Genomic DNA, 21,952 nt, shown 5'->3' with positions numbered 1-21,952 from the left:
TCGGGAAAAGGATCTGAGATAAACGACATTTTGTGTTGCGATACTTCAAAAATCAGGAAATATCGACTCGTAAAATACAGTCAAGTTCATACAAAGCAGTTCTGAGACATCAAAAGTTGTTCAGAATTATGAGGTTTGTTTCCAGATGACATGAGAGTCCATAAGGTACAATAAGAACAGTCTTTTTATCCATTGAAATTTTGTGACACTCTTAAATAAAATTTAGACGACCAAATTGTTATCAACGGGTGATGACATGTCAAGGCATGGGTGAGAAGCAGTTTGTCAGGTGTAAGAGCACACCTAGTCAGGTGTAAGGTATGTAAGATAAAAGGTATGTTTAGAGATTTTAAGGCCTAGTAACTGCTTACAAGCATATCTAGGTGTGCACTTCTGACACACTGTTTCTCACCCATGCCTTGATATGTCATCACCCGTTGATAACAGTTTGGTCGTGTAAATTTTATTTAAGAGTGTCACAAAATTTCAATGGATAAAAAGACTGTTCTTATTGTACCTCATGGACTCCCATGTCGTCTGGAAACAAACCTCATAATTCTGAACAACTTTTGATGTCTCAGAACTGCTTTGTATGAACTTGACTGTATCTTACGAGTCGATATTTCCTGATTTTTGAAGTATCGCAACACAAAATGTCGTTTATCTCAGATCCTTTTCCATTGCCAGTCCTAATATTTTGAGGCATCCTAGAGCACCATTAGGCCTTCCTTAGAAAAAAATTTGGTTGAAATCTGGAGACGCAGTTTTTGAGAAATCCAAAACGCGTAACTTTTTTTATGTTTTTCAGCTTTTTTACCCAACTGGTGAGACGTATGACCCAAGATGGGTTTTCATTCTTTATTTTAGACCACCACACCATTAAAAAAGCAAACAAAAAAATTCTAAAAAATTTTTTTATATTTTTTTTAAATGTGTGATTTTGAAATTTTCTTTTGGCCATATCTCCCATACAAATTGAAATTTTGGAAAACTGTTTTATGGTTTTGTTGTTAGTGATGATTACTTCAAGAAAAAGTCACCAGAACCCAAATCCGAGGTGTGAAATTTGGGGTCCCGGATGAACCGGCGTGGAATGCCCCTGCACCCATTGACTGCCACAGTAGCCAATGCAATACAAGCTATGTATTTGGGCAGTAAAAGTAGCCTTATTATATGGTCAAAAGCGGTTAAATAGAGCTTTCAAAGAAGCAGGACATTTACTTCCTTAGAAAAGTTGCCTTTGGTCACCACGGACTTACTAAATACTCCGGCACGCGCTCCACACATGCGGGGGTCTGGGGGCGGAGCCCCCAGCGAGCAGCGCGAGTATATATTATATACACGCTGCGTGCATGTCGCGGAACTGATTCAGTAAACATGTTACCCCAACCCCCATCCCCTCGACTACGGCCTAGGGAGGAAACGCAATCATGAATGAATTATCCTGTCATGCATTGATCCGTTCCGAAATAGGCGTCCCCCGGTCTCGTCGTTCACCGACTGAGGCCAGCATTTCGACGCTCCTGGAGATCTCTCCGCACCACGATCCAGGATGGGTGGCAGAGCAGGGAGAAGACAGAAGGGAGGTAGGGAGCTGGCACCTGTCACGATTGCGAACGCGATAAAAATAATCTCATCAGTCTCCCCCCCAAAAAAGGCAATTGAGAGCGGATTTACCGGCATTTACTCACGTCGTCGGCGTCGTAGTGGTGTCCGCGATTTCTGGTATTTTCCGAACGTAGCGTAAAACGGGGTTCAATGCACGCGTCCAAATTAAGACGTATCGACTATCTGGAAGCTTTGGCGGAAGCGCTGTTCGTCAACGAATGGGACGTCATAATCATTAGATTGTAAAAGCATTTTCGCGTTCGTTTGAATGCACCGCCACATTCGTCTGGACGTGTCGCGGCCGCTTAATAAGGATATCACGATTAATTGACTGTGGGTCAGCGTTAAAGGGGACGTATCAAAGTAAAACATTCATACAAATATCACAACGGTTGTCAATAACAATAACAATATCACAACAGTGCGCTTGTTGTGGACGACCGATTGAAGCTTGTGACCAAACGTGCGCTCCACAGGCTCTAGCGACTTTATCAGGATGGCGTTCAAAGATGAAAACATGAAAGGAAAAAAAATAGCCCACTGGTTCGGTTGACGTTGTCATTTCCCAAATTTTCCACACATAGAATTCTATAGTCAAGGTTCATGCCATTTAAATGTCTTGCCATTTGCGTCAACCTTCTATTTCTGGGAATGAAGTTTGTGGTCCTGAAAGTTTCTTTTCGAGAAATACTTTGAACAAAATGTCAGTTTTTGGCCCGTCCCGTTTATTTTTTGTAAAAAAATGACGGAGGGACGGGCATATAGTATGATCCCTGCTGTGCGTCCGTCCGTCCGTCCGTTCGTCCGAGGACTTTCCGTGGTCCGATCTTGACCAAATTTGGTATGCAGCCTCCCTGGGTGACCCTAAGAACCGCCCGGTGGCAGCAAATCCGATCCGAGCCCCGGGGGCGCTGCTGCAGGTGCATCATGGTCTACATGGGGTCGAGGAGGATCTCGGCAACGGATGCAGCTAGGAGGGCATGTAGGGGTATTTTTGGAATCGGGGCGACGAGAAAAAACCAATGGTGCCAGTTTCGAGCGAATCGGAGAAGTTCGGACCCGGGTTCAAATCCCAGCGGGGTATTTTTTTGAAAATTCTTTTTATTCGAGTTTTTGCATTGTTTCTGATGTTTTTGAGGGTGCTGATGACGAAAACGACATTTATTTTAACCCCAGACTCAGGTTTAATTCCCGTCAGGGTTAAACATAGGCGAAATTCGTACGTTTCTTAATGTACGGGACGGGCCAAAGTTGCCGATGTATATCGCTACTTTTCCTGTTATTAGTCGCAGCAATAATCGACGAATTGATTCGTGGACTTCCCAGCTCCAAATGGAGCCAGGCGTTGCACCTGCTTGGCCTCCTATTTAGCCTTTTGGCCCAAGTAAGCTTCCTCGTCTCGTTCGGCGTGAGCTTCAAGAAGCAAAGCTACGACCAGTCAGCTGTGGCGTTGTTTTTCGTCCTCGGCTTCTGCTGCGTCGATTACGGTCTTTGGGTACGTTCTGCTCGCACATTCAACCTCATTTATCCCTTGGATTGTTGTCACGTTCGTTTGAATGACGATTCATGTTCCGACGGCCGTGACGTGTTCCAACGAAAGTGACATCGTATTCAAAGAAACGTGGCACAACTAGCATTGGAATTGACGTGACGGTTCGTTCGCGCGCACACACACACACACACACACACACACACTCTTCCCTCAGGAGCACCCGTTAAGTTCAGATGGGAATTCTTTAAAATGCTCCACCATCCCTCACGACACGAACCCTTGCATGAACCTTTTACACTGGTAAATCAAAGGCATAAAAATTACGCCCTTTAGAGCACAAGCAAACACTCTTTTACGCCCTATAAATGCGTAAATCATTTTTATGCCCTTGGGATGGGCTCGAATGGTCTGGGACTTTTAAGCAAAATTTTAATGCCCTTCCAAATTTACGCCCTTAAGGGCCATAATTTTAATGCCATTGCTACCGTCAACGGGGGAAACTTGGGACACCGGGGGTAACTTGGGACAGTCTGCCCTGTACAGCTTGTTGGTGCTGCCATTCAGCGACGGGGGTTCCTAGCGTCAAACCCGCAGCAGGGTTTTGTTTCAGAGGCCTCAGGGCACGCGCGGAAAGGTAGAAAAGGCGCACAACATCACAATTAGTATTTGAGAAACGGGAAACTACATAATAGGGTTTTTGACAAAATATGTCAAACATTGACAAGTTGACCCTAGTGCAAGGAGTGAAATGCAGATTTGGCCGATTAGTCTCTCTGGGCTGTTAGATCATACACAGACAATAACGTCCGCAAAAGGCCGTCGATTATAGTTTTCCCATCTTCGGTCCAGACTGCATTTTATCAAAAATCGAAATTTTACGGGGTAACTTGGGACAGTCTTTTCCTCATGTTTCCAGCAGTCCTAGCCTCCAAGGAGTTGACTGACCCGGTTCCTGACATAACATAAACTTCGGATTTTACGCTGGTAGTGGAAAGAGATGCCTTGCTCTGCAGATTTGTCTTCTGGTAATGCATATTTCGAAATTTTCAGAAAATGCCTAGAAAATACCAGTAGAAAAGAGAGTTCCGTGTAGAGCCATAGATATAGTCCAATATCGGTTCTACAAGAGTTCCTAGGCCTGAATTCTTGGTCTACATGTTGTGACTTAAATTTTTTACGTCCATTAACATCAAAAGATGCACGGAGTCATTATAGACACGCAGCGTTTAAATAATAAAAATGGGTCTTATATACACGCAGCGTGTATATAATATATATACATCTTATTTTCACGCAGCGTGTCTCCAAGGCCCAGTTTTATTATTTACACGCAGGAAAAGTTTTGCTGCGTGTAAATAATATTTTGGCTTTTATTTAAACGCTGCGTGTCTCCGAGGCACCAAAAAATTATTGGCACGCAGGATTGTAAAAAGTCTTCCGACCGGCGACTGAGTCCGGCATGGCGGCTTGGTGGGTGAGTGGGTCCGTGCTTGCACGGGAATCTTTTGGCCCGGGTTCGAGACTTGCCTTCTTCTCAAAAAATTTCTGCGTGTTAATAATGAAAACCGGTGTTGTTGTTTCAACGCTGCGTGTTTATAATAAATTCACATGTTATTTACACGCAGCGTGTCTGCAAGACCCAGTTTTATTATTTACACGCAGAAATTTTTTGAGAAAAAGGCAAAGTCTCGAACCCGGGCCAAAAAATTCCCGTACAAGCACGGACCCACTCATCCACCAAGCCGCCATGCCGGACTCAGTCGCCGGTCGGAAGACTTTTTACAATCCTGCGTGCCAATAATTTTTTGGTGTCTTGGAGACACGCAGTGTTTAAATAAAAACCAAAATATTATTTGCACGCAGCAAAACTTTTCCTGCGTGAAAATAATAAAACTAGAATTGCAGACACGATGCGTGTAAATAACATGTGAATTTATTATAAACACGCAGCGTTGAAACAACACCGATTTTCATAATTAACACGCAGAAATTTTTTGAGAAGAAGGCGAGTCTCGAACCCGGGCCAAAAAATTCCCGTGCAAGCACGGACCCACTCACCCACCAAGCCGCCATGCCGGACTCGGTCGCCGGTCGGAAGACTTTTTACAATCCTGCGTGCCAATAATTTTTTGGTGCCTTGGAGACAGGCAGCGTTTAAATAAAAGCCAAAATATGATTTGCACGCAGGAACATTTTGTCCCACATGCACTGATAATCCAAGTGTGGGACAGGCATGCACTAGATAACGTGGGACAAACTGTCCCACGCTTGTAGTAAGCGTGGGACAAAATGTCCCACGTTTGCAAGCGTGGGACAAACCGTGTCCCACACTTACAAGCGTGGGACAAATCCGTGTCCCACACTTACAAGCGTGGGACAAACGGTGTCCCACGTTTGTAAGCGTGGGACAAATCCGTGTCCCACACTTGCAAGCGTGGGACATTTTGTCCCACGTCATCTAGTGCATGCCTGTCCCACACTTGGATTTTCAGTGTGGCCACCGTCGGTGGACGTCTGAGGGGAAAAATCCTGCGTGTCAATAATTTTTTTTTCTGTTATGTGCACGCTGCGTGTACATAAAGTCCAATTTTATTATTCAAACGCTGCGTGTATATAATATTAGTCAAAGATGCATGGGAACGTGGCTAATTACCTACTGTCCCAAGTTACCCCCGGTCATGGGGTAACTTGCGACACTCTTTCGAGACCGCTTGGAAACGATGTAATCGAGGCAAATGAACCGGACAAGCATGAAATCATGGGGAAAGGGTCAAACTTTAACATAGTTGGGATCCAATGGTCTGGGTTGAGAATCTTGCCTCTGGCGTTCAAAAAACGTGAAAAAGTGTCCCAAGTTACCCCCGTTGACGGTACACCAGTGAAAGCGTCAGAAAAGAAAAGGAAAATCTCAACGATCCTTGTTGATCGATGTTCGAACACCTAACATTTTATCCTATGCCGGGGCATTCCACGTCAAACCATCATGGTCCAAAACGCACTTGCTCAGATCCGGCTCCCAATTTTTTCTATCATAGCCTACCACTCAAGGACCACTCATGTAATTTTTTTTGAAAAAATATGCAGAACTTTGGCCGTGGCAATTTTTTGAAATTTCAAAAAAATTTCAAAACCTTTTTTTTTTTATTTTTAAAAATTATGTCTTTAGCCGCTCAAATGGGTTGAAAACAGTAAAAGGCAACATAATAAAGTGAGAAACAAGGTTGGGGCCCTCAGTCTTTGCCTAAAAGGGTGTTTTTGACTAAAAATAAGGGTTTTTTGAATTCTCAAAATACGTCATCTTACTTTTTGACCATATTGGTATCAAAGAGCCCTAGGGGGGTACTCTAACTGCCAGCAAAATATTGGGGACGGCAATCCATAAACACGAGATATATTGTCAAAAAACTCTAAAAGTTATCTTAGTGGATCGTCAAAAATTGACTATTTGACACCTATATTGCTCCCGTGCATGAAAATGTTGTCCTAGTGTCTGTCCTAACTCTCTGGAACCATTTCGAGGTGAAGGTCAGCATTACAAGAGTTGAGGCACTACACAGCGAGAAATCGTAGGCACATGTGTACAGGGTGTAAGCTGCATGCAGACCAATCAGGGGCAAGAAATTTAGCACTTACTACGGGTGAAACATTTTAGCACCTATACGTGCTCTCACTCAACAACTTAGCACTTTTTGGTCCATTTTTGCACTTAGAAGTGCAAAGAGGCAGTTATTGCACTGCTGAGTGTGATTTGACGAGTTCGCACTGGTGAAGTGCTAAATTAGCACTGCTAGGAGCGAAATTGGGATAGGAACTTTTTACTGAGTATAGTTTGTATAGTATGTTTTAGACCTTACGAAGAAAAGTACCTTGAAACACGAAAGTATTTTGAGCCTACATAAGCTTACACGCTAAATGTTTATGTACAATTTTGTACACGTGGTGATGCATAATTTTAAACTTGTGTGCCGTCGTGCATAAAATTGTGCGTGAATTTGCATAAATTTATGCATTTTCACGCATAATATTATGCAAATCCCCCGCATGCACCAAAATCGTGCAAGTGGCACGTACAAAATTCTACATAAACATTTAGTGTGTGTGAAGTATGTAAATTAAAATTCGAAAACTTATGTGCGCTCCAAATGCTTCAAAAGGTTTTAAGAGTGTACGTAGCGACCAAACGCACAGGGAACTTGTGAAGAGAAACATCTGGGTTGGGCATGGGTTATCAGGCCATTCACACAGCCGACGTTACAGACCTCGAGGCTTCCGTACACCTTCCTTGTAGTGCTTGGGGTTGGTCCGGTTGCGTCGAAATATACCCTTGCGCCTGCAACATTACCCGACACTCGTTCCAGTACATTAACAGAATACCAAAGCGTAACTCTTTCTAAAACAAAGAAGCCTGTCCTTACTACGTTTTGACGAAACGTATGCCAACATCCTTCCCTTAAACCGGGCTCCCTGTTTTCTTCTAACTCACTAGTTAGTCACGTGTTTATTTTTGTTCTTCAGTTGACGACGGCTAGGACAGTCGATTGAGATTCGTGGCGTTTTTAGGTTGAATCGTGTCTCCACAATCCCGTTTTCTGTTTGCTTGCTTGACAACGCAAACATTCCATGCCTCTCTGTGTTCCTCCTTCAGCATGGGGAAATAACTCTATCGAAATTTGTACACCAAAATTCAGCAAACATGTAAAATTTATCGAAATTCATCAATTTTTTTTTGAAATTTGCTGAAATTTTTCTGATAATTTAGTAGTGTTTGCTTGAGATTCATCAAAATTCAACTGAAATTCATTGGATTTGTTCATTGAAATTCACAGTGATTTCCCCTTGTCCTTCAGATACGCGGCCGGCGTGGAACTGAGGCCATGGTGAGTCTCGCGTCTCTAGTGGATGTACTAAGAAGCATCGAGACTCTTGCTCAAGACAAAGGTGAGTAGAATGTAGGGCACTTTCAAACCAAGCGTGGATCTCGTCAGAATTTTGTGCAATCGTATTCAATTTTTTGGGAGGGGTCCTTTTTCTTTTAATTATCCTGCGTTTTTCTCTACACACCAAATGTTTATGTAGAATTTTGTAAGTGCCACTTGCACAATTTTGTGTATGCGGGGAATTTGCATTGCATAATATTATGCGTGAAAATGCATAAATTTATGCAAATTCACGCACAATTTTATGCACGACGGCACACAAGTTTAAAATTATGCATCACCACGTTCAATTGTACATAAACATTTAGCGTGTACAATACCTACTGCAAAGTTCAAAGTTAACCAAAATTTAGGTAAACGAAGGAGGAAAGAGAAACAGACGAACTTAAACTCATTTTTGTAGATTCTCCTCCAATCGCAGAGTCCAATTCCGTTTCGTCACAAATATGCTGGATCTTAAAGTGTAGCTGTGCCATGATTCGCGTATTGCACGACTAGCTTAACGGAGAGCTCTATTGCCATTGCCCTCTCGATATATAGTTGGGCAGTATCCCTTCGCATTATCATTCTCTGTTCAGTCTAGTTGGGATCAAAATAGGATGAGGTGGAATTCAGAAGGACTGCATTATGATTTCTAACGAACGTGTATTCGTGACGCTGTGTCTAAAACTGGCCCAGTCAAAGGGAGTATCAATGTAGAAGGAAGAAAGTAACCCTGTACGTTGAACAAACCCAGCAGCCACGACTGCCGTCGAAGACAAGCCAGGACGTCGGAGGGCGTTGCTGATGGAACGCGTTCTGCAACCACTTGCCATCGTGTCGCGCACTCAGGTTTGGCACCATGTACCACAGCTGGAAAATATGGGGAAAATATGCTAGTTTCATCGTTAAAAAAATGTACCGGAGCGATTCTCACGTTTCGGGGTAGTTTCGTTTCTTCTGACTCCTGTGCCCAAACGAGTGCAGATATCGACATGGGGTTTGTTTCTGATGTTAAGGAGGGCCATTGCCCAATGCCCACTAAACGCACACATTTCGAATAGTTCACGTTCGTTGGATTGGTCTACGTAGCGTTTGGAATGCCCTAAATGTAACTTCCGTGATTGTCCAAAGAGAACATACTCGAACTTTCCGCCCCTAGTGTGGCGGTGTGGTTCGAAAATGCTGCCAACTGTCGATGGGGATTCGAAGCTTGGCATGTCTCGAGCTAATTTCAACCGAAGACCAATAGGCCAGACTTCTTTCAAAGGTACTTATGCTGCAACGAAAAATGTCCACCGTATATTCAATTTCACTACACAAATTTCGAAAAGGCAGCTCTGGACTTCTCCCCAAGCCAAACTTTTAACTTTCCATGACACAAGCCATCAAAGTGGAGTCCCTGGGATATAATTGCATGGGTCGCGGAAATCTAAGATGCTGTACACGGTCTCAAAGCGGACTAGAGTATTATAAAATGGCGTGTATCAACAATTACCTGTAACTTCCGTGGCACCCTTTACCCAATGTTGCAGCAGCACTACGTGAAAAAAATTTCCGCTTAAATGTCGGGCTTAGAGTATCATTTGACCCTGGAACGACTTTTAAGCCACAGCAAGCCCGAGTCAGCCGTTAAAGCCGATTTTCACACTTTGTAACTTCCGTGATAACGTAATTTCCGTGATCAAAACACCCACTAAAACGTATGGGAATACCTTATGGCTCATGTTTTTAGGAAGATAGTACAAGGTCTTTACTATAAATACCATTGCCATAACTCTAGTATCATCCAGGACCCCAATAATCAGAAAAACTTAATTGGATATTTCTCACTTTCGGCAAATCAGAGACGCCAAAACTACCCCGAAACGTGAGAATCGCTCACCGAGCTTTGATTGAGAGATAGCAAGAGAGAAATCACCCAATCGCTCAAACAGCTTTATAGGGCAACCAATCATTTCGTTAAGTTTCCATGAGCTCTTAATATTGAGATCTCTAAAAAAATGACTCAATCACACTTCAGATTCCGCCGAGAATGGAAAACTCTTGATCAGTTCTAGGCGAGGTATACCTTATCACCCAAATTTGAGTGAGGATTATTTCGTAGCCAAAATTTCGGCGTGTAAGATTCCCTCATCCAACTTTGGGCGATAAAAAGCACATCAGATACCTACGTAGCTAGACAGTACCTTCACCCAAATTTGAGTGATGCCTCACCCCAAATTTTTATCCTGATTATGGCTTTTTCTCAGGAGTCGGGAGGTGTGTTCCCCTTAGAGACTCTCTCCTCTTTTAAATTCGCTGTGATCGCGTCACAACACGGCAAAACCAACGTCCGGGTTTCCCAGGCGCGCCCTGGAAAAACAAGGCATTTTTCCAGGGTGCGCCTGGGAAACCCGGACGTTGGTTTTGCCGTGAACACACAAACATACCCTGGTGTTGTTGAAGTCGGCCGCTGTGTCCGCTGTGATGGTGGGACTGTTCCTGGTGAGTGGCAGCCACTTCTTGCCGCACTGGCCGACCGGGAACGGCCACGACCTGTGGGAGGTGGCATTCATGCTGCTGCACAGTGGGCTCATCTGCCTGGGTGGCACGCCGTACGTGGTGAGCATTGTGGTGTCCCCGTTGTCGTGGACTGAAAGCGTTTCTAGCTCCTGCAACTCTGAACACACTTAGTAAAGAGGCTCTCCTGTTACTACTCGGTTTGTGAAGGCAGGGGGCGGCAACGGCCTAGGAGGCGCGTGAAGCCATGCGTGAGTGAGGTGCAGGGGTTACTTACTTTGCTTCGATTGTAAGATCTAGCCCGCACTGAGAAAACCTTCCAAACTATTTTGGGCCTTACAAAGAAAAGTAGTTTGTATAACAAAGCATTTTGAGCATACGTAAGCTTACAAAGAAAATACTTCGTAATTTACGAACTATTTCTTCGTATAACAAAGTATTTTAGTTTGTTATATTTATGCTCAAAATACTTCGTAAGGTTTTAAGAGTGCGTTGATTGCAAAACGCTTTGCACAGATCGAAAGAGCACAAAATTTGGGGTGCATTAGGCCTAGTTGACTGCCCGATACTTCCAATTCAACCGAACACAAGGTCGAAATCATTTACATCAACATGGCGCATTCGAGTTTTTTCCTCAATTTTATGATTTTTGTGTTTTTTGGTGTTTTTACTGCTCCTTAATATTAGGTAAGGGGGGGAGTTTCAAGAAGGGCAATAAGCCTAATGCACCCTAAATTTCAAGCCCTTTCCATATTGGTGCAAAGTGTTTTGAAAAACACAGTCTAGTTTTCATAATCTCGAACTAGTGCGCAACCTCTGCACTGACGGCGCGAGCATCGCTTCACGCTCTCCCTAGGCCGTTGCCACTCCCTGGTGAAGGGGGTGAAACACCGGGAAACGTCCACTAGGACTAAAGTTAAGTGACAAAGGACAGAAAACGGAAATCATTGCAGAAGAGGTTCCACGACTCCCAGAATCAGATTCATTTCCTGCCGCTTTTCGTGGAGAGTCATTACAGATTAAGCCGTTTTCATTCACTGTATCCGCTGTGTTTAACATTGTTGTTGTTTTTAAGGAGGTTTATTTTCTTTGTGTCACGTTTTGCTGTATGAGCAAGGTCAGTGTTGTCAGTTGTCCAAAAACAAAAGATTATTTTCGTCGCTCGCAGCAGCCAATTTTTCCGATAACAGCTTACGCTCTCTGCCTCTGTCTTAAAGTAGACTATTTTGTCGGTCAAGCGACAGGCTTATTGCATGTCGTCGTCGATTAAAATTTGGTGTCATGGAGGGGAGAACCTACTTTTTTAAAATATTTACAAAACCTGTCCCCTAAAATCAAAACACGATTACTTTCGTAGAATCCTGAACCGGAAGCAAGCAGACCAGCAGACGCCGAATTGGCCGGAAACTAACCTCTCTTCGGATCCAAAACTATAGCCGAGCTGTACAAAAATTGCTCGCGAAACCATAGCACTGCAAACAAGTATCAAAAGACTGTTTATGTTCAAGTGTGGCCGATACCTTTGACGAACGTCTCTTTCCCATGTCAAGTTTGGATCTACTTCCGCCAACATGGCGTCTGTGTGCTTCCGGTTCAGGGACCTACGAAGGGTGAAAGCACCCGCGTAACAGTATGCATACAGTCGTGCTCCTTTATTTGTGCCGCTTTCCGAGCGAAGCATGTGACAATCAGAAAGCCACTACCTGGGGCCCGGGGTGATCACCGCCGGACGCCGGGGCCGACCCGGGCTGGCCCCCGGCCGGGAAAAGGGGCAGCCGGGTTTAAACCCCTGGGGCCCGGGGCCCAAATCCCCAGGCCAGATCGAACTCCGCATTCGTTCACTTTTTAGGCACGAAGTAGCCTTATAGTATACCGACGATTCAGCCGGCTGGAGATTTGATTTGTATGGCCCTTTATGCATTTCGGAAATTTTCTATACGATTTTAATGAGACTTTGCAGACTTGTAGAACTTTGAACGCTGATTCTCATGCTGAAAACTGGTTAAAAAGTTAAAGGCCAAATTTTTAGAAAATTTTCTGTTAAAATCGCCGTTTCCATGGCAAAAATCGACTCGTCAAAGGAAAAAAGGGGGGTGGGGGGAGTCCGAGCCGGGGCGGACCAATAGCCGAGCTTCTTTTTGGGTCTGTACAGCTTACTCCAAAAGCTGAAATCAGCACGTTCGAAATGAAAAATTTCTTTGACTGCAGGTAGACAAGATGCAACAATAGAATTGGTGTCGGTTCGAACGCAGTTTTTCGGGTAGAACTATCCAATAATACTTCTTGATCGGAGTGTTTTTGGACATGCGCAGTAGGTTTGCAACCTATTTAACAGTTTAACCAACTGTAGCATTTGAAATCTGAATTAATTTTGCTCTCTTTCTTGTTTTTCTTTGTTTCCTGCTTATGAAAATTCATATAAAACAAATTTTCAATGTTTATGTGATGACTTTCTAAAAAAATATTAACATAAAAATTGCAAAACAAAAGTTCTTTTTTTCTGACATAAAGTTTCTCAAATATTACTTTTTTTTCTGTCAATAAAACAATTTTGTTGTTGTTGTGATTCAGTTAGCACTAGGACCACTTCGCTCCACCTCGCGACTTGCAGTGCTCATGTTCCTCGAACAAGACTCACCCGCGTTTCGAAACCATACCTCCCGAGTTTATGAAGTTTGTCAAACCAACCGTTGTGGTGTTGATACGTTGTAAGGGAGAACTATTACACAGAATTGAAGAAAACATGACCAGAGAACCATAGCCTTTTGAAACAAGCCAAACAATTCAACGTCAGCAACAATGGAGGGGCAGTTTTAATGCGCGACTGCTGGTGCTTTCAGCTTCGCGATTTTCACAAGGGCGCAGACGCCGAGAAACTAGTTGCCAACCCGTGAAAGTTAATTTACTGCCTTCTTTCTGCTAAGAACATTTTAATAATGATGGACTTTAAAGATGTTCCATTGTCAGAACACTGCGGATAGCATTGGAATTTTTTGAATTTTCCAGCATTTTGATTTCTATTTACTGTCAAGTTTAAATTCAAAACACTTCTTTTTTCCTGCAACAAACGCAATATTCACTTCGTGACTCCTAGGATTTCGTGAAATCGTATTTTTTAACTTTCTGATTTCAAAAATGGATAGCTGACTAAAAACTACCACAAATGAAAAAAAAATCACCTCAAAATTCAAATTTTGACCCCACCGCGGCGAGCCGGCGCGCCGGGACAAAGAAGAGGACAGATAGAAAATGTGGGCGTTTCCCGTGGTTCAATCACCACCAAATTTTGGCTATGAATTCTTGAATGCGCATCAAAACAGACCATCAAAAAAGGTATGGCTTTCGTCAGATAAAATTGTTAAAATTCAAACATTTCGTTAGAAAAAGGCAAAATCTTGCGCCGCTGGGGTCAAAATTTAAATTTTGAGGTGATTTTTTTTTTCATTTGTGGTAGTTTTTAGTCAGCTATCCGTTTTTGAAATCAGAAAGTTAAAAAAGTGGACGAATGCGGAGTTCGATCTGGCCTGGGGATTTGGCCCGGCCCAGGGGATTAAGCCGGCTGTCCCTTTCCCGGCCGGGGGCCAGCCCGGCGTCCGGCGGGGTCGGCCCACGGCACCTGAGCTCCGGGTGGTGGGGATGACTCCGGGATAAATAGCAAGCCAGAAAAGCGGCACAAATAAGGGAGCACGACTGTACAAGTAGCATCAGAGCCCAAATTTTTCGAATTTCATCTAGGGTAGTTCCAGATGTTCCAGCTATTTGCCGACGACTTTGGGGTGCAATACACGTAGGCGCGAAACATATTTATGTGCCCCTGTGTTTCGACTACAAGCTTCAAGTCTTGTTAGGATGAAACAAATTGGTGGTGCAATGCTTTTGCATCGCGCGTGTACACTGTTCGCTGTTGTGTCTTCCCATCACGCATCAAGTCCTCGAAAATACACATCGCTGTCTCTCTATTGCGGCCGGTCCTTGAATGTTCACTGAAATTCGTGGCTCGTGGTCCATGTCTATTTTCACGAACTTGACAGAGTCGTTTTTTAGTTTTACAGCTTACAGCACACTGCACACTGCTCGCTCAGCCGGCGTCTCATTGTCCTTTTTGTCTCGACGGACGAATGCAGATCCTGATCGCGTTGAGTTGGATGTCGTCTCTGAGTATGGATGTCACGCTGCACCTCTTGGCGGACAACGTGCGGGAGGCCCGTGCTTGGCAGGAGCTTCTGCCCATCATTCGCCTGCACCAACAGCTCCACGATGCGTTCGCAAGAGTGCAGGTGAACGCCGACACACAATAAAGGTCTTTGTGCAGGTTTTGAACGAGACGTTTGGGAGGACAACCGCTTTTGATGTATGGAGACTTGAGACTTCTTAACACAAGAGATTTCGTCAGATTTCGACCGATTTTGCGCCCCACTTTGGCTTGCTTTTGGGCCATTTTTCGATTATTTTTTTTAGATTTGCAGAGATTTTAGGCACTTAAGAGGATACAAGATCTCTTGAATCTTTGGGCCCTCCCCTCGGAGACGTTAGTCTTTTTTTTTTGTTTTGAGTGCAGATGAACTTTTTAGCAGATGATACCTTCACACTTGAAACATACTTAAAACTACCATACACAAATGAAGGTGTCAGCGTGCTTTTACTCTCGAGTCCAGAAACCAAGCGCGTATCCTAACAATATATTAGGGGCTGGCGGCCGGGGCGGGCTGGTGCGTGTGGCTGGCTGGCTTGCAATGAGGCGCAGCCTGCGCGGAATTCGACAATGCCTCCGCGGTACAGCGCCAGCGGCACCGGGCGTAAACAATGGCACCTCCTCCTCGCATTGACAATCCCTCCCCGCCTGCCACGGCGCGGAGTATCGCGCAACAATGCCTCCCGATTCGGCCCGGCCTGGGGCGCTCGCTCGGGCTCGGCGGCGTGCGGTGCAGGCCACAGCTCGGCACGGCTAGTACCAACACCGGCCAGCTCACTCGGGTCTGTGTATTTCGTTTCATACACAATTTTAAATACTATAGATACAAATACAAATACAAAGATCTTTGGAATGATCCCGCATACTACCCCGTCTAAGAAAACCAAACGAGTATCATCTGCTTTCATTAACGTTCGTTGAATGAGATTTTGTATCTATTTTGGCATGATTTAGCTAAAAATGCAGAAAAAGAGCACTTTCCCGTCTGAAAATCATGCACTACTCAAACCTTACGAACTTTTAGCCGTACGATGTCAAGTAAGCTTTGTACAACAAAGTATTTCAAGAATGCGTAAGCTCCCATAGAAAATAGTTCAGATTACTTCGCAAGGGTTTAAGTGTGCGCCAAAAGGTCATCTGTTCCAAAACCTTGTGACGTCTCGTACAAAATTTCACATGACATTATTGAACAGGTTGCGGTACCCTTTGCCTGTTAACCATATTGGATCGGGGACGCTGCTTTTCGTACACAGCTCGATTTTTTAAACATAAAAGAACGGACATGTCTCTGAAAGCCTCTGAAAACATGGATTTGGCTTTTTGCTTAATTAAAAGAATACAATATTTTCGTCTTCAGTGGTCTATGTCTCGTCCAGTGTGTTATGTACGCATCGAGAAAATGTGTCTCAAACAATTAATCGTACGCTCCGTCAAGTCTGCATGCGAGACGAAAAGATCGTTTCTTAGGCTGCTCTAGTCACAGTGTACGTACGTACATTGTAAAAAAATGTTTGGAATTTTACCGTACAGTGGTCTAGGAAAATTCCTGTATAAGAATTGCCGAAATTCCGACACATGTGTAGAAATATTCTGATTTGTGTAGTTTTTTTTTGCTATACGGGCTGATTATAATAATTAAGTAGCACTTCATACTGGTGGTACAATGTCAGGTCTGAAACACAACTGTATTGGTGGAACACAAATAAGTTTCAAGTCCTTCCGAGTGCCAGTGCAATATCGGCCCCAACACCTAATTAATTCGAAGCGTGAGACATGACCAATCAGCGGAAAAACAAAAAGATTCTCTGGAAAAGATCGAACGCAAATGTACATCCGCAAGGGTGATACTCGACCCAAAAGAAGGTCAGACATCAGCAAGCTGGCCCTTGTTTTTCGATGGGAGACATCACTCTTCATGTGCAATACCAAAAGAGAAAAAAACCCTTTTGAGTCTTCGTCAAAGTATCCCCGTTTCCCGGTCATACTTTTTAGTATCGCCCCTTATGGGTCAGACACAAATGTCTCGCGGTTCCAAGAGTGATTAATCTTACATTCAGATTTTCAGTGAAATTGTCCGTTTTCGCGGTTTTTGATTGGGATCCACCTGGCCCAGCGCCTGCGAACTAGCGTTAGGCAAGCCCGCAACAAACTGGAGCTTTGCGGGCTAGTCTAACCGAATGTTCGCAGGCGCTTCAACCAAGAAGTAGCAGTTGTATTAGCCTTGAAACTACCAAGTGGCAGTCACTGTTTTTCAGTGTTATTACTTTTGTTCCTGCGGCCTTTGCCTGTTCGTTAGTATGTAGTCGGTCAGTTAGTTTCTTGAGGATTACAATATCGTACGAAAAGGTCGTTGAAACTACAGTCTTCATCGACAAAGAGTCGACCGGCAAAGAGTCGACTTCGTGCGACGGTCCCCGCTTACGCAAAGGGGGCGAGGTCGTGCCACAATGGTTTTATGCCCCTCCCGAGCTCGGAGCACTACCGGAGCTTTTGTCTACCACCATGTGCTGTTTGGTTTTCGTGTCGGCAAAGAGTCGAAGCCCGGTCCCGAGCCGTCGACTCTTTGCCGATGAAGACTGAATTTGTGGCTTACATTTTAATATTACTTGTATATGCACACAGAATTTGTAGGTTATGAACTGTTTTGTTTCCTACTGAAAACAATTTTGTGGATCACCAAGTTTGCCAACCTTGTTATCACCTAGTGAACTTTTTTTTTTCAATTTCGTCACTAGATTTGGTAAAGCACAAAATTGTTTCCCGCTATGGTATCATATATAATTGGGATACATTATCTTAGAAGGTTTGTTATGATCACAACTTTCAATGGAAATACAAGCACGTGTCGTTCCTCTTGAGCAGTACAAGGCAGGCATACCACATTAAAACACAAAGCCGTAAATTTTTCTATCGCTGTCGAGTTCTCCGTCAAAATGATTATGTCACGAACTGTCCAGGCCGACCAGTGTGTCGTAATACTTTTTTCCGGGCGTTGCTCCTTTATGTGAGGAGGTATGCACTCGAGTAATAATCAGGTCTCTTCGTCCGTAATAGTAGTGTTATAGCCGTAGTGAAGTATTCATTCATGCAAGAATGATACACTAATGCAACGCTTTTGCATTGCACATGCAGTACACTGATCACTGCTGTGATTTCCCATCACGCGGGGGAGGTCCTCGGAGGTACAAGTCGCAGTGTCCATTGAGGGCGCCTCTTAAATTTGCACTCTTGTCCATGTCCATTTCCACCAACGCAAAGCAAGCTTGACAGAGCCGTCTGTCGGAAGTTCAGCCTTAAATCTTAAACTTCAGTAAAAATAGGCTAAGAAGCATCCACTGTTCAAAAAAGGTTGTTATATGACAACACAATTTCTAACCTCGACAACGCTATTGCTTTTAAACAAGTTTTCTTGTTTAAAAACGACGAATTTGTTGCAATTTTTTCTGACTTATGCTTGTTTTAAAACAATCTTTTGCTGTGCACAAACAACCTAGACAATCTAATCTAACAAGTGACTACTGTGGGTCACGGGGATTCTACTTGATCTGTGACTTAATCGGCAATCAAAATTGATGCTCATATAGCTGTCTACTGGTTGACAAACATCTTGTTGGCGAACAACGCAATTCATCAGTAAAAAACCTAAGTCATACATATGTAGACAAACAGTCATTAAGAAAATTAGCAACATATTTACTTCTGAATTACAACACTTTTTTTAACAGTGGATCTGCTCCAAAACTGCGAAGCTTCTGCTTTGAAACTACGAATTCTTGAGAAAATGATGTTTTCGGACGGTGTACCGTCCGTGCAGGGCTTCTTCGCCGAGGACATGTCCGTCTTGACGCGCATCGTGTTCGGGCTGGGCGTGATCGGCCTGCTGCGCGCGGCGCTGGGCACGCATGACATGACGAACCTGGCCATCGTGGCCCTGAACTTCTCGCACATCGCCATGGCCTGCCTGTCCGGCGAGCTGCAGGAGTCGGCCGGCGACGACTTCCACGACGCGCTGTGCGGCTGCGACTGGGCGGCGTGGCCGGTGGCGGACCGCACCGCCCTGCAGATCGTGCTCACGCGCACCATCACGCCAGTCCAGGTCAGTGGCGGACACTCTTTCCAGGAACGTGGCATTACGTTGAAACGAACGTGACAAAATGTGACACAATGCTAACGAACGTGACAAAATGTCACGTTCGTTTGAGCATTGTGTCACGTTCGTTTGAATGTGAACAAGCTGATTTTTTGCCAATTCACACGCAAAGGAGTGTGGCACAATGTTCAAACGAACGTGACATTCTGTCACGTTCGTTTCAACGTGGTGTCACGTTCCTGGAATGAGAGTGGATGCAGAGTCCGAGTCAGTCCCTGGCGGCGAATGAACTGCACAATGGGCCAGAAGACCAGCGGAGGCGATCAATATCCCGGTCGCGTTTTGAGTTCCAGAGTCGCTAAACGGGCCTCAAACCGAACGTGTGGCTCTACCAATGGATTACGCTCCGAATGAGGAATCCATTGGTGGGGTCACACGCTCCGTTTGAGTGGAGGAACTCAAAACGCGACCGGGGTTTTGACCGCCTCCACCGGTCTTCTGGGCCACTGTGACCTGGCCCAGCTCCACCTCTTAAAAGTCTTGTGGGACGTCCACTCCGATCACACACCTCGTGGGTTCACTTCAAATGTTAGTAGTCAGTTTGCTGCTTGTCTCAATGGTCATTCCTTCAGTAAGGGTCTGTTTTTTGGAGCTGGGCGAAAATGTTTCAGGCACACAAATCGCTTTTGCACGCTTTTGCACACAGTTGGTATCTCGTGTCTGAGACGAGGGGGCAAAAACTCGCGCAATCATGTGTACACGGCCCCCGAAATCACATGCGAATCATTGAGAATCACGCGAAATCAACCAAAATCACTAAAATCGACCGAAATCAGGCAGAATCACACGAAACCAGGCAAAATCAGTCCGAAATCATTTCTTTCTGAACACAATCACACACTATCACGCTCAACATCACCCTGGTGCGTCGCGAAGGCAGAATCGGCCATGAAATCAATTAAAACCATGCGCAATTACCCAGAATCACACACAATCGCGCGCAATCAAGATAAAATTTTGAAATCAGACAAAATCACTCTATTCAAAATCACGTGAATTAAGTACGCGAATCATGCGAATCATTGCGTTTTCCGAATCATGTGTACACGAAAATCCCGAGTTTTTGCCCTCTCGGTCTAAGAACAAAGTTCAGGCATGAATGCAATAAGGTAGAGCCATATTCGGTAGGTAAACCAGTTTTAAAAACTACTCCTCACAGATTTTTTTAAAGTTACCGTTTACTAACTGTTTGCTTTGAACGTTGCGGGACCTCATTCGCAAGAAAAGTAAATCTTGGAAGAAACAAGATATTCAGCACAGTAAAAACCCTACGAAGAATCGAAGAAAATAAAGGCATTGTTAAATCTACGAAGAAATGCTTCGTATTGTGAAGCAAAATCCTTCGTTATACGAAGCATTTCTTCAGAATACGAAGCAATTCTACAATGCCTTCATTTTCTTCGCAGTTACGAAGTAATGCTTCGTAAGCTTCTAAGAGTGAGATTTTGCATCTTAAACGACACCTTTCAAGGTATTGTGACCTCACGCTCGATCTTCTCAAAATTTATCGTTTGGCGGGATGCAAAATCTTCGATTCTTCAGAATTTTAAACTGAATTTCCCCTTCCATTAAACTAAAATTGTCGTCTGGTTCCTGCTCCCTCGCAGGTCAAGTTCCGGTACTTTGGAGCCATGAGACTGGTTACTCTCACCAACATCTTCAACAGTCTATTCCGATGTTTACAAGTGTTAAGAGCTAACCTGGAATCAACAAAGTGGGGTTAAGATCCGCAGTCTGTTCATTGATCTACAGCCACTCAATTCTCAAGCATCCTAGTTTCAGACGCACTAAGACAGTCGTAACTTCACTGAGAAAACCTTTTAAACTATTATAGGCGTTACAAAGAAAATCGGCTTGTTATAACAAAGTATTTTGAGCAAACATAAAGTTTTTAAAGAAAATACTTCGTAAATTACGAACTATTTCTACGTATAACAAAGTAAATAGTTTGTATAATGTATGTTCAATATTCTTCGTAAGGTTTTAAGCGTGTTGCCAACACTGCAAATGCAAAGGCGATACTTGAGTACATTTTTTGGCGATACCAGAACGGCCTTCCGAAAAATCTTGCCTTCAGAAAGGCGATTCACAGAAGTAGGGACAAAATTTGGCGATACTTTTGTGTCGCCGTATTGAAGGCAATACTTTTCCGTAAGGCCGTTTATTGGCGATACTCAACTGTATCGCCAAAAACGTTACCTTTGGATTCAGAGTGAAAGCGTGTAGGGCAACAGGGTCTATGCCTGCACTCGCGTACTTTTTCTGCACTTGGATTAGCGGTGCACCTCCCCTGTATCCGCGTCTGATGCACTGCGACAACCTTCGCAGCGCCGCACTGGGAGGGAGGCACCTGCCGTGATGGAGTGCGTGGACTGCTTTGACTCCGAGTTCAGTGTGCCTCTCTGCGCACTCGGACGGACACCCTCGCCAACTCATTTGCGAATAATTGACGAGGGTGGGGTGGTTTGCGTGCTTCCTCCCGCCTGGGGCTTGAGTTTTTCATGCGCACGCGTGCGAGTACCTCGCGCTGTGTCGCGCTCCTTGCTGGCGCGCGAGCAGTGCACAGTGAGCCAGAAGACCGGCGACGGCGGTCGGAATACCAGGTGGGTGTTGAGCTCGAGAGTCGCTTAACGAGACTTGAACCGAACGTGTGACCCGAGTTCCCCTTCGGAGAGTGATCCATTTCACTCATTAAAATTTTGTCGGATTTTAGAGACACATTTCGAGGGGTTCTATTCAAAAGATCTTATCTGCGCGTTCCCCCCAAGACAATCTTATCTTAAACGCAGGCGAATTTCACTCAGTTTGACCATTTGGGATGGGTACGAGAGTTAGCGGGATATATTTCTGCATGCACTATTGGTTTCTTTGACCTTTCATCTTTACATTTCAGTGAATTTAATCAAAAATTATATTGATTTGTCGCTGTATCAAATGATCAAACTGAGTGAAGTTTGCCTGCGTTTAAGATAAGATTGTCTTGGGGGGAACGCGCAGATAAGATCTTTTGAATAGGACCCCTCGATTTATTGCCAATTTTTTAGCGACAATATTTGTTTCGGAACGGATAGCTTGTCACACCACCACCACAG

The 21,952-nt window shown here is 44.2% G+C and overlaps 1 protein-coding gene across 1 annotated transcript; it reads left to right on the top strand.

Moving 5' to 3' along the window:
- The first annotated feature begins 1,515 nt into the window (after window positions 1-1,515).
- Window positions 1,516-20,598, top strand: LOC117646363. Its single transcript, XM_034387244.1, has 8 exons — window positions 1,516-1,586; window positions 2,895-3,103; window positions 7,948-8,038; window positions 8,777-8,868; window positions 10,465-10,620; window positions 14,643-14,795; window positions 18,525-18,806; window positions 20,468-20,598. Exons 1-8 carry the CDS (start codon window positions 1,553-1,555, stop codon window positions 20,582-20,584), a joined length of 1,134 nt encoding a protein of 377 aa, XP_034243135.1. The 5' UTR covers window positions 1,516-1,552; the 3' UTR covers window positions 20,585-20,598.
- The last annotated feature ends 1,354 nt before the right edge of the window (window positions 20,599-21,952 follow it).

Source organism: Thrips palmi, unplaced genomic scaffold, assembly GCF_012932325.1.
Source record: "Thrips palmi isolate BJ-2018 unplaced genomic scaffold, TpBJ-2018v1 HiC_scaffold_19, whole genome shotgun sequence".
Lineage (NCBI taxonomy): Eukaryota > Metazoa > Arthropoda > Insecta > Thysanoptera > Thripidae > Thrips > Thrips palmi.
This window is presented reverse-complemented; position numbering and strand designations above follow the sequence as displayed.